The sequence below is a fragment of the Larimichthys crocea genome, chromosome XIII (assembly GCF_000972845.2).
Source record: "Larimichthys crocea isolate SSNF chromosome XIII, L_crocea_2.0, whole genome shotgun sequence".
In the NCBI taxonomy this organism is placed as follows: Eukaryota; Metazoa; Chordata; class Actinopteri; family Sciaenidae; genus Larimichthys; species Larimichthys crocea.
This window is the reverse complement of record NC_040023.1, coordinates 26,463,930-26,476,626: the sequence shown is the minus strand read 5'-3', so window position 1 is coordinate 26,476,626 and position 12,697 is coordinate 26,463,930. Positions and strand designations below refer to the sequence as shown.

Genomic DNA, 12,697 nt, shown 5'->3' with positions numbered 1-12,697 from the left:
TGTGAGCGGGATCTGAATGCTGCCTCACCCACCATCAGTTGGTCTGTAGCTTGCTTTTTTTTTGGTAAGCATTGAATCAAATAGAGACCAATTGATATGTTATTTCTAGATGAACTGAACTGTGTGAAACTGTGTTGGTCTGTACAGTTACTGGCTGTAGTCTAAACCACAGCTGCTTATCTCAGTGGCTACCTGGACCTGAAGTACAGAGTGATAGAAAGTAGTAACCACTGTGGAAGAAACAAACGATCACAGGGGTCAGCAACCTGTAGCACGTCCAATTACACGACTCAAGATTCAGTCCTCAGCCTCTACTGTGGCTGGCTCAGTCATCAAACATGTCAGCTTACATAGCTGGGAAGAGTCAGTGGGAGATCATGTCCTTGTCACTGAGCTGGTGACTTACTGGTTGGTCAGGGCAGGGTGCTTGTACAAAATCTGGGAGGGATTTCATAAACCTCCATGCCATTGCACCCTCCTTGCAGAGCTCCCAGCTGGCAGCTATCTACATCCTCAAAAAAAAGAGTAAGCATCACAAATGCAGCGAAAAATAAAGTGAGGTATGTAAGGTAATGACTGACACTTGACTTGACAGCTATAGGTAGTAGTATTAGTGCTGAGGGCGTTCCTCTCAGGATAATGAGTTCTGTGCTTTCTATATCTGCATGGAAACACAGGAAAAATCACCAAGACCCAGGAACAGCAGGCTGCCTTACCATCTTAAAGCAGCTAACAGCAATGAAAAATTATTTGAGTTCCATTTTAAAATGTAACGTAAAAAAGCTCAACATTCAAAGTGCAGGCAGCATGTAGCGGCCTGTGTGGTATTGACACATGAGGCATTTATGACCAGCTATCAGTGTTACAGATAGGCTATAACTGTGCTGACACACAATGGAAGCAAAGAGGCTACAAATTGTGCTTTATGTGTCCCAGAGGAGTGTAGCCAGTGAGGCCACGGCTGCCTCTTTAACTGGGGTCATGGTGAGAGCTCTGCAGTGAACCATGAGTCATCAGCTAAGACCCGGGAGCCACCAAGGCCAGGTTTCCTGCTAATCTACCACACATCAGCACCTCCACATACTTACACATATACTTCCATTCATATGAATGTGCACACAAAGTGGTGGTAGTAATAACCTATCACAAAGGTTATCACAGAAGTTATCCATGATGGACCACTTTAAAGGACTGGACATCTGGTGGTGTAGTTACTGATTGCCACCCTCTCATTTCACCCTCTCCTTCCTAGTATGAAAGAGAAACTAATGTGGCCTGAAAATGCATAAAAAAACACATCCTTTCTGGGCCACTGTAGAAACATGGCGGTTCAACATGGCTGACTCAGTGGAAGAGGACCCACAGCATAAGGTGACAAAAACATAATATTTACTATTTTCAGGTGATTATACAGAAATAAAAACACAGTTCTAAATATTATATTGCATTTCTGTCATATTCAGTAATAGCCCTATCCATACAACAGATTATGTTTCATCTGTGGTTAATTATTTAAACTGGACCAGTGTCATCACAGAAAACTGCTATGATGTACAAACTGCAATTAACAGAGTTAGTTGCTGAGCACCTCTGTGGTCTGCCAATAATGATTAACCATGTTTCACCCTGGGACTCTACATGTCAAGCTCTTTTATCTCATCAGAGAATACCTAATGGCATATTAGTATTCAAAAAAAGAAAGAAAAGGGAAAGAAAAACGGGCCAACAAAAACATGCATGGGTCCAGTAAATGTTGAGCACATTGAGCCTCAGACATCAATACTTGGATTTGATTTGCACTTTGGAACAGAGTCAGAATGAAAATGGATGTTTATACAGTGCATTAGGCAGGAAGAGGAAAAGTAAGGAAAATGTCACTGCTGGGCTGAATCCTCATATGTCCAAAACATTACATGAACTGCAAAATGAAACACAGCCTTGTTTTGAGCTTGATGACAGTGCATTTTTGAGATTATCCAAAGGGATTTGAAAGGCCAGCGTGGGTCCGAGAGGTTCAAGAGTTGTATCAACTGATAGAGAAACGTGGGGAATATGAGCTACAAGGTTTTTCCTAGTAAGAAAGTGTGGCCTAAGATAACAGCATCTAGGCTGAAATGGGATTTAGCATTATGTGACACTAAATTCTCTGATCTGTCAGATCTTAGAAATCAAAATTCAAATAAAAATCTAATCATGCTGCATCTCAGTACCAGATATGTGACAGTAACAGAAACATGTTTAAGTCTTTACACTTTTTTTCTGTCAGTCACAGAGACATCACACAGCATGAGACTGTTAACAGTCCATCCAGGGACACAGCCTAAAGACAGTGTGAGCATAACCCACACTGATTGGAAACTGTGATACCCCTCATTCCTTAACAGACCACAGAGACTCCATAACAGATGCATGTATGCACAATGATGCACACACAGGTCAAGCAGCTGGAACAGCTAGAGGTATGTTCACTTTCACTGCAGACATTATGCCCAAGACTCTCCAAATGCAGACACACAAACACACACACTTCCCTTCGGCTTAACTCTTCACGGCTGAGTGCAGGCAGGGGGTTGGGGGCTGTAGCCCTCGGGCAGGGCCATTTCTTCCTGTGTTTGCACATTTCATAGTCATTGAACCTGCAGCTAAAAATAGAAAGCTAAAAACCTAGCACTACCACACATTGCAAACACCAGGAAGATATAAACTCTGTTAAAAGTGCTATAGGCTGTTTACTGTGACACTGAATTAAAGGATACAAACACCCAGCACTACGAGATCAATAAATAATTTCCTTTATAATACTTTCTCTTCAGATTAAGTGTGTTTTCAGTGATACCAGCAAATATCATCTTCCAAAAATGTGGGTCTGCTTAGAATAGTGAGGGTAGCAAAAAATACAAGGGTGCCACTAAAGGACAGACAGAAAATATTTATCTATTCCAAAATGATGAGTGCCATATGGCCTGTCTCATGCAGATGATGTGATTTAAAAAACATAATTTGTCCACACTATATATACTACACATAACTATACAGAAATAATATGTATTCTTTATCAGTGCACATGTTTCCCTTTAGTCTGCCCCATTCAAAATTTTCATACACAGTCACACATACACATACACACATAAACTAGAGCTAGATTTGCAGTAGGAGAGAGTACTGGGCTCTCTCTTGTGGCCATTAAACTGCACTACAACATTACTTAACTCCAGAGTGAATCAGCAGTATCCTTCCAGGCACATCACAGTGTGCTCAAATGGCAAGACAGCCCCATTTTTACATTCATTCATTTTACGTTCATTCATAACAGTACATGTAATATAATATATTGAGTAGAATATATTCACAGGAGGCTGTTTAGAGAGGGCCTCTGTGGTGATTGTCATCACTGCCGCATTCATTTTATTTGAGATGTGGGCATCCTGGAGGGCCAGTGGTTTAAGATGCAGGCAATGTAACCTTCACCACCCAGGTTCGATTCCATTCAGACATTGCAAAAATACCAGAAAAAAAATCTTCAAAAAGAACTAAAGTAAAGACTAGAATTGGCACATGCTGCAATATTGATGTGGCAGCAAATGTGCTGTCATAGGTATCATATTGCTTTGGTGTTTCTCTCCTTCGCCTGAACTGAGGTGAACTGAACGACTCATTAAAGACTCATTGTTAGAGGAGTGGAGTGTCCCTCAGAACATCCCAGTCTGGACAGAGTCCAGCTTTAAGCACACAGGCACCAATACTATCTAACACACTCCAGAGCAAATGATTGTCACAGCTGGGGGCTACACAAGTGTGATTGGCTTCAATGGCAGACATTATAATGCATATGTAGGCCAATGAATAATCTATATTGAGACAGGTCAAACTATCTATCTATGAATATGTGAATGAACCTTACTGGTATTTTGAGGAGTGCATGTTCCTGCATAGATTCTTCCTCTAGCCATGTTTTCTACATCATGGATGCATACTGTGAAACAGCTAAATCCAATTCATTAATGCATGTGCAGTGTATTTTTGGGTGGTGCTCTGCCTCCTGGGAGCTGTAAATGAAATTGGGCTTTTGAGGCAGCTCATCAGAATAAAAAAGTTTACAGGGCATTTTGGTGTGATTCATTTGGCGGCCAATGAGAATGAAAGGGAGCGCCTACATTCACATGCTCCAACGCTGGCTGCACGTGGTGAATTACATTTTAATGAGCTTCTAATTTTAGTGTGCGCGCCAGTAATAATAATAGACTTGATGAATATTTATGTTCCTTGTTTGAAGTTCAGAGACATGAAGAAGGGGAGGGGAAATACTGTAGAAATCCAAAATGTGGTTCCAAATGGCTAATGTCTGCCAGACCCACATCCCCCTCAGCCTGTCTCAGACATAAATAAACGTGTTGAGAAATCTGAACAGACATGACGCGCGCTCACTGACACAATATACAGTGTGTACATTTATAGAAACCAAAATGAAAACATTAAACTGACCATCTGTCTTCAAACGGGCGTACGCGACTGAATTTATCTGTGGACAGTTTTTTTTTTTTTTTTTTACAGCAGTGCATATTCCCCTAGACAGCTGAAATGGTCACATTTCTGGCAAACAAAATGACCGCGGAAAAAAAAAACGCGATGCAGTCACAGCCTCATGCTCACTCAGCTTACCCATGGTGCCGCTGGGAGAGAACACTGTTCCTGTGCAGAAAGATCGCCGTGTGTTAAGTCCTAATAATGTGGTGACGACTGTCCGCGGCTCCTGCTACTCAACGAAAAATGAAGAAACTGCCGACCTTCAGCACCGCGGACAGCTCCGGGTCCAGACAACAGGCTGCCTACCGGACAGCGGCTGCTGAAAACACCGTGAAGGTTACACCAGGGACTCAACTGACCACATCCGATCCAATAAAACCAACGCAGTCTTCTTCTCTCCTTCTATCAACAAAAGCAATTACTCCGTCCAGAGACGCCAATTCGTTTAAAAGAATACCGGATTCCAATCTTGAATCGTTACGCTGGATCCATCATGCCGTGCAAACAGTCCCGGAGTCAATGTCAGTGAGGTCTACGGGGAGGAAACATGTGAGCCGAGCAAATAACGCGTCAAATCACGTTACGTTTCCCACCACCGCTGTATTAGTTCATCTGTAACAGAGAGTCAGAGCTCTGCCGGGAGTTGATGAGAGCTCATTACATATGCGGCGCGTCCCAGCTCTGCTCCCACAGTCCAATGGACACACGGAGAAACGCGGTTACGCAGAAAACGGACTGGCGCTGCTTTTTTTTCCTGCGTTAGCGTGAACAAGCACACTGTGTCATGTCATTTCCGAGCCGGTCTGTGCTGTGAGCCTTTGTTGGGCTTCAGTAAAACACAGAACATAGCTGTTGTCATGCTTATGTATGTCCTGGACATCTGCAGGACCGTGGAGGCATGAGGCCAGAGGTTACAACACGTCAGGAATAATGCTGCGTTCGCGTACTGTGGGAATGAAAACAACTTTAAACATTTACATATTAGAACATTTCCATAAGATGAATTTAGCCTTAAATCCTTAACAAACGGCGAGACATAAAATGATCATATCCATCCAGAAACCCATTAGAAATTGGGCAGGGGTATTGTCAAATCAAATCAAGTTTCCAGCTTTTGTTATCTGAAAACAGCATTTTCAGGTAATGCCCATCACCTTTCCCATATGCAGCATTTTGTCAAGTATCAGGGAAAATACGGCTAACAAAGTAGCAATGGCACCTTGTTAAAGTCTGCATGCAGCCAATTTGGAAAATGCAGAGATGTGCCTCTTTCAGCAAACATAAAAATCTGAAATACAATTGCAGAAAATGTATATTTAGCCATATGTTATCAAGCTTTGCAGCATAGATGCAGATGATGTTCATTTAATTTCTTCTGTGATTTTCCATCACTTTTCTACACATTATAACATATTTAATGATATTGTGGGAGGTTTTTGATTTGACCTGAATGCTACCTGAATTTATACATAATACAGCAGTTACTTAGGATTAATACGTATAAGTTCATTCATTTTGAATTTCTATTCTCAAAACAAGCAAATAGAAAGAAATTTATAATACACCGTCTAACTGGTTACAGCATATGGAATGGAGATGATTTCTGTGGTGCTTCTGTGGGGCTAACAAATCCATTTAATTTACTACAACATATTATTCACTAAAATGCCGTTTAAAATTGAAAGAGGACACTATAAAGTGCTATGATACTTCCCCTTCAGTTTTATAGGAGATGTTGAGGGGGCCAAGAAGCACATGTGATGTCTTCAAGGGTTGCTTTAATCACAAATGACTTCCTACCCAGAGACTGTTGATTCCTCAGGCCCTTTTGAAGCCACATCAGAGGAAATGGTGGGGAGCTCCACCGCTACACGCAGGGTTTCTGAGGACTTCACAACACTGACACACAATTTATCTATATCAAAGGCATTTCTTATTTTTACCCTCAAAATGTCACTGTGTACTTTGTTCTTCGTGTCTCTCCTGTCGAGACCAAGCTACCTGGCAAAATCAAGTAGCAGTGATTGTTATCAACAGATATTTTACCAGATCTATTATTCAGCTTGTTGTGATAAGGCATTGTGATTAATTGGGACTTTTTCGTCAAATGTCATCGATTCAGCTAGACATGGTTACTGAGCAGAGCTGTTAGTCTTCTAGCTTACATTCCTTTACCAGCTGTTTAACTCTCAGTCCCGATATATCATATTCCAGCATGCCATAGCTCTGCTAGCTGCCCCAGACACAGAGACTTGTAAATATTCAATGGCGTTTCACAGAACAAGATCTCTCTCGCCACTGCTGTCACCATCTGTGAGAGAGGGAAAGAGTAGACGGATGGAAAAAGGGCAGATTTCACCACCGCCACCTCTTTCACTGGCACACAAGCTTTCAGACAAGCTACTTGGGTATACCAAAATGTGGCCTGTTGTTCGTGGCAGAGTAATCAAAGCTTATGTCCTCTAACCACAAGTATGAACACACAAATCGGCAATCAATATCATAGTAGTCCTGGTGGGCTGCTGTGTGTACGGTATCTCAAATCTAACTTACAACTAATACTCTGTGTGGTCTTCTGTGTAATAATGCACAGTTAGCATAAACAACCTTCTCAGCCCAAAAGCAACCTACTTTATTCTGCAGTTCTATCATCGACAGAACTCTTTGTCAGAATGACCAGATAAACATTTGAATTATGCATTAATATGAAAGATAATGAACTGATTGTGAATAAATGTCCAACCATGCCAATTTACCTATGCTGATATCAGGTCAGTTGTGAACTCCATGTAAATGATTACTTGCTTAACATGGACTTCAGCTGAATGTCTCCCCCTTACACAACTGAAAGAGAGTCTTTTCATCTGATCTCAGGTGAAGGCCACCCCCTGCTGACCCAGTTGACTCCTTCTAGCCCTGGACTCTATTACCAGACGAACAGAGAACAGACTATGTATGACAGGATGACTAGTGAACTAACCCATCTCTTCTGCTCACTTCCATGCTAGCTCTCCATTTCTCTGCCTGATGCTGTCATCTGAACTTCTGTATCCTGCCATAAATGCTTAATGCTCCCCTGATGAAGACAAGTCTTAGTACAAGCTATTTATAGGATTTCCAGCTCATTCTCTAGGCACATCTGCAAAAAAAATCCAATATGGCAACATTGTCAAGCACAGAGATAGTGGAGTGACTAAATGCTGACAAATGAGCTACATATACTCCTCTGAGCTGCGATCAGATGTTTACTCCTGTCTCTTCCTGTGAGGTTTGCAGCTATATCGCAGTGAATAGCAGGTATATAGTACCCTTACACTACAAAGTGTTGTTTGATTAAGTTTTGAGCATCACTACATTAATATCAGCATCTACGGTCTATACAGAGAATTGACCTTGAATGTCAGGAGGCCAGGGCAACACTAGGTGAATAGAGGGCATTGCCTCAGTGGCAGATCCCAGGGCCTCTTTGCCAATACCCTGATCGTCCATCGCCAGCCTGCTGCCACTGTTATTACTCAACACCATCTGTACAACTAGGTAACCGATCTCCCAGCTATTATCTACCAGTGAACAATGACAGGCTGTACAACTGGGGTCTTGGCAGTGGAGGGAGCAGCTGGACAGAGGTCTCTCCCGGTAGTTCTGCTGTTCTGTTGTTCGGATCAAACCTGCTACTACGTACTTCCCTTTAGTGAGGCCTAGAATGTTTAGTTTGGCAGTCAACAGCTAACATAAAGAGGTTAGAGATAAGACAGCTATAGAAATGGACATGGACATGGGCAGTGATGTGACCCCTGTTATGGGTTCATGGCTATCTTTGTGATGCTATATTTGTGTAGTTAGTTACACAGATGTAGATAATCCCCAAGGGAATTCAATACTGCAATCAGTCATTATAGCTTTCCCTTTTGATCTTCAGTGTTCTATGTTATATTACATTTAGCACTACATGCTAGTATTGAACTGGGATAGTTTGGATTGGGTGTGGGATTTCATATTGATCAAAACTCTGTCTACCAATAAACAACTGCTTGTCAGAGGAACAATTGATACAAAGTATCAGCAATGAGATAATAAATCAAATAATAAGTGCATTAACACCTATATGTTTAAAGTGAGGTCCGTTTTCAATGCCAATATTAGTATTAAAGTGGTACTCCATTTAATTTAGTACTGGACCAACATAAAGATTGAAGACTCAAGATGCAGAAGAGAGCTACCTCTAAAAAAAGCTGGATGTTACTATTTTCATAATGCCACATGCTGGTGTCGTTCTTTATACCCTTCCTGCCTGGTAATCACCTATGTCATTCAATGTAGTAACACAGACTTTCTGTTTAAAATCCTCTAAAAAGTCCCAAGGCCAAACCTACATAGATGACATCATCAGGGATGATTTATCCAAACTTTGTAAAGCTCCCTCCTGTTTTCAGAGTCTTCAACTTCACAGGAGTGCAGTGCTACTTAAATATATTTTGTTTAAACTTTATCCCTTTTAATTCCAATCCTAGCCATCTTCTATCCTTTATTTCAGCACAGCATGGTAGACTCACAGACAAGACTAATCAGGACTTTTCTGGTTTGTTTCATGTCATTTTTGGCTGCTGTATGTGCATATATACATATCACAGCATTTCATGAACGATGCTTGTGTTCAGACACAGTTCCAAGAAACGCAAAAAGGATTTGCTAACCACTTTGTCCTCCTATTGCAATTCCATGAGAGCAGGAATGCAGCAGAAAGAAAGAGGGAGTCAAATGGGGGGAGGGGGAAGAGAGAAGGAAAGATAGGGAGAGAGAGATTGTGAGTGGCATTAGTAGGTCCTGGTCGTACTGTCACACACTCCAACAGCAAAGGATTGGATGGCATCGCATAAAAACACTCAAGCTCATGATTCAAATTTAAGCAGTCTAATACTAAAAGCTTTGGCTTAGTCTGTGGGGAGGATTTTACAGAGGTTAGTTAGGCACTGGAGTACTACATTATACAAGCAGCAATCAGGTTCCTTTATGGGAAAAGAAAAAGAGGAACAGTTCCCTCCAGTGGTGATATAGAACAACTGTAAGTTACAGTAGACATGAATAGGACATGTTCAGCTGTGAGTCACATGAGTGAAACACATCAGAGTGACCAGAATTTGAATACAGGCATGAGGAGAGTGTGACTGGAGTGGATGTTGATAATCTGAAAAAACAGTATTTTGCATTAGAGAAACTGTTGGCTCAATTCCCAGATTATGATTTCACCGCAATGTTTCATAACCTTGGATTTCAAATAGTAGCATAGGGAGAAATTTGCCTGAGGGAGGGACATCTGCATGTGAATGTATATAAATGGAGTGTCCCTAATATTTGACTCAGTGTTACCTTATTTGACCGCAGAGACACTCGTCCTCCGCACCGAGCACAGAATTTCGTTTGGCAATATGAACAGAGGTGGCCACAGCCATCGGCAAACTTGGTTTTGTGGCATATCCCGCAGGTTGGGGCTTCGCTCTTCTGGTCCTGAGTCGGCTTAGTCTCCTCCCCCATCTTCTTGACCTGGTCCTTATACGACTCAAACTGCTGGTGCAACTTCCTGTAAGCAAATGGGAAGGACAGACGTTAGGAAAAAGAGAGCTAATGGTTTGTGACCAGTAAAAAGAAGGTTTGTGTTTGATTTTTTTTATTCATTTAGTGTTTAGGGAAAAGTATGAACTGATGCCACATACCACAGCATTTATAGCTTAAAATCATTTGCAATGCTCGTCCCTAGACGAATCTTTAAAATACACATTTATCAGAATAACACTGACTGAAGGACACAGTATATAATGTCTTAGAGAAACAATTACACACACACACACACACACACATATAATGTATGATTTTTGTATATTAGTCTTGGCATAGAGGATAAATTAACATTAATTTTCTTGTTGGAGAACAATCTCTGTGCACCAGAATTGTGATTTTTATAGCCACCAGCCTCCTGGTCTCGAAATCACACTTACAAAATCAGCTCCTACTATCGACTGACTAAGTGATATAACCTCATCCGTGTGCAGTGTGTGAGGTTTTGAAAGGTAAAGCAGACACCATGACCTCAGAAGCTTCAAAGCTGAGCTCCTCCTTTGATACTGCACCTCTCCCAAAACAGGGGGAGTGGGTATCAAATTTTCTTTTGCAAGTTTAAGAACAAAACTTAATTCCACTTTCTCAGGTTCCCCTGCGTTTAATGAATCATTTGCACCTGTGTTTCTATATCAGGACAGTGGTAAGGTGAGACACCCCAGAGCCATACAGTTAGATAATGACATTGCTAATACACACAATTATTTATTTCTCTGTTGTATTACTTATAGGAGTTCATTGGTGCTCAGACATCAGAGCCTCGCCATCCATTAAGCATTTGTCAGAGTCTATTGTGTTACTGTTTGTGTCCTATAGATGGCACCTGATCTTATACAGTAGATCCTTAACTCCTAACAAGTCCTGAGAGGCCACTGAAAAAACCTGCATGGACTCTTCACATGCATTTTGTATGACACATGTCAATTGAGCGTCTCCTTGGAAACTAAACACTGGGCTGACTTCATAATATGGCGATTAGAATTGGTTTCGCCCCACATATCCCCTGCAACATTCATTAGCACTAGTGAATTATTGAGCAGCGCTATCCTTTTACCACATACAGCTCTGCGTTTGAGATAAACGTGCTTCCTTTACCCACAAACCAGTCCTTTAGAGCCCAAATGTGATGTCCGTACACCACCTGAAGACACGATGCGTGTGTTGTTGTGTGAGTGTCGTCTTTGTGTCATCCAAACATTAGACAGAGTGCCACTGCCGTGCCCCTCGTTGTACCCACTGAGGGATTAAAGGGCTAATTGTGTCACAGCCTTTGTGTGTTTACCAAGCAGAGATTAGTATGTAGCCTTGTTTAACAGATCCCACCAAATCTCATTTACTGACAGAGGGCCTGATAACGGAGTGATGAAGACTGTGATACAAGAGGTAAAGCCACTGTCTCTGAGGATCAAGGGAATAAGACTACAAAGAATCATGTTTTATTCTCACTTAATCTCCCTTACACTAAAACGTTTACAGGGACATGCGCTCGATCCTGGGCCACTGCATGGACTAAGGGCCACTGCTCTATTGGCAGGTCAGTGAGAAGAGCAGTTAAAGATAACCAGTGATTACCTCTCGGTCACTTCTAACACTCATTCACCTCTTAGGGGCTAAACACACACGTGAGAGTTTGACTGTAGTGTGCATTAAATGTGCTTATTCTAAACTGTACACCGAGACAGATATAGAGGAGCAAAATTTAACAGTTTGCATAGAGAGCAAAGACACAAACAGATAATAAACATGAAGTAAGAATAGACTGAAGCGGCAGCTGGTACACAGTGCCCATTCCAGAGGGTTTACTTATTCGGTCAAACACGGTCAAATGTAGGTGACACTGCTGACGAGTAATCATACGCTGCTCATTGTCCCATCTCATGCTAGCGTATCGGAGCTCTCTTACCTCTGGGCTGCACCAGAGCAGCTACAAACAGCCGGTAACCTGAGACTCTCTCTTGGACATATGACAGACCCAGCATATCAACAGCGAGGGTGAACTACAAGCTCTTGACAAGCTTCTGGATTCTGCTTCTGCCACAAACTGCCTGAGCTGGATTTTAACTGCCCTATCGTCCTTAATGCATCATGTTGGCACTGAAAGCATAGACATGACGGTGTATTAACTGGCTTATATGGCTGTGTATTAATAAAAAGGAGCTATTTTAAATGTTAAATTTCAGGTTGCGCTCCTGTTTTAAGCTGCATAACCACTTTTTTCACCTTTTGACTTAACAAAGCTAATGTTACATTAATTAATTTATTGACCTCTTGGCAGTAAAAGAACTCCAGAACAAGCTGACAAACCCACAACCCTGACATGTTGATATGGGTAACAAGTTAGCCAACTATTGTCTAACAGACACAGAGACAGAGAATAACATTCATTTGAAGCCGAGTTTTTTTTCTGGCCACCTATCTGCTCTAGTTTAGTCACCACAAACCTTTGAGAATACTATCTTTAGCTTGTTAGCTGTACTATTTGGCCAGGCTAGCTGTTGGATTTGTCTAGCTGCCATTTGGTGTCAAGTACGTAGCATACAGCTGGTTAAACAGAGATTTG

At 41.7% G+C, this 12,697-nt stretch overlaps 1 protein-coding gene across 26 annotated transcripts in view; it reads right to left on the bottom strand.

Annotated features, from left to right (window-relative positions):
- The window catches only part of rims2a (regulating synaptic membrane exocytosis 2a), a 137,347-nt gene that overhangs the window by 100,477 nt on the left and 24,173 nt on the right, over positions 1–12,697 (bottom strand). For 17 of the 26 annotated variants that reach the window (XM_019256581.2, XM_019256578.2, XM_019256580.2 and 14 more), the window contains 2 exons: positions 9,892–10,102; positions 9,219–9,230 (listed from right to left, as the gene is read on the bottom strand). In XM_019256581.2, the coding sequence (XP_019112126.2) occupies positions 9,219–9,230; positions 9,892–10,102 (223 nt within the window). The remainder of the gene's footprint in view (positions 1–9,218; positions 9,231–9,891; positions 10,103–12,697) is intronic. The other 9 variants (XM_019256583.2, XM_027286459.1, XM_027286463.1 and 6 more) reach the window with 1 other exon arrangement.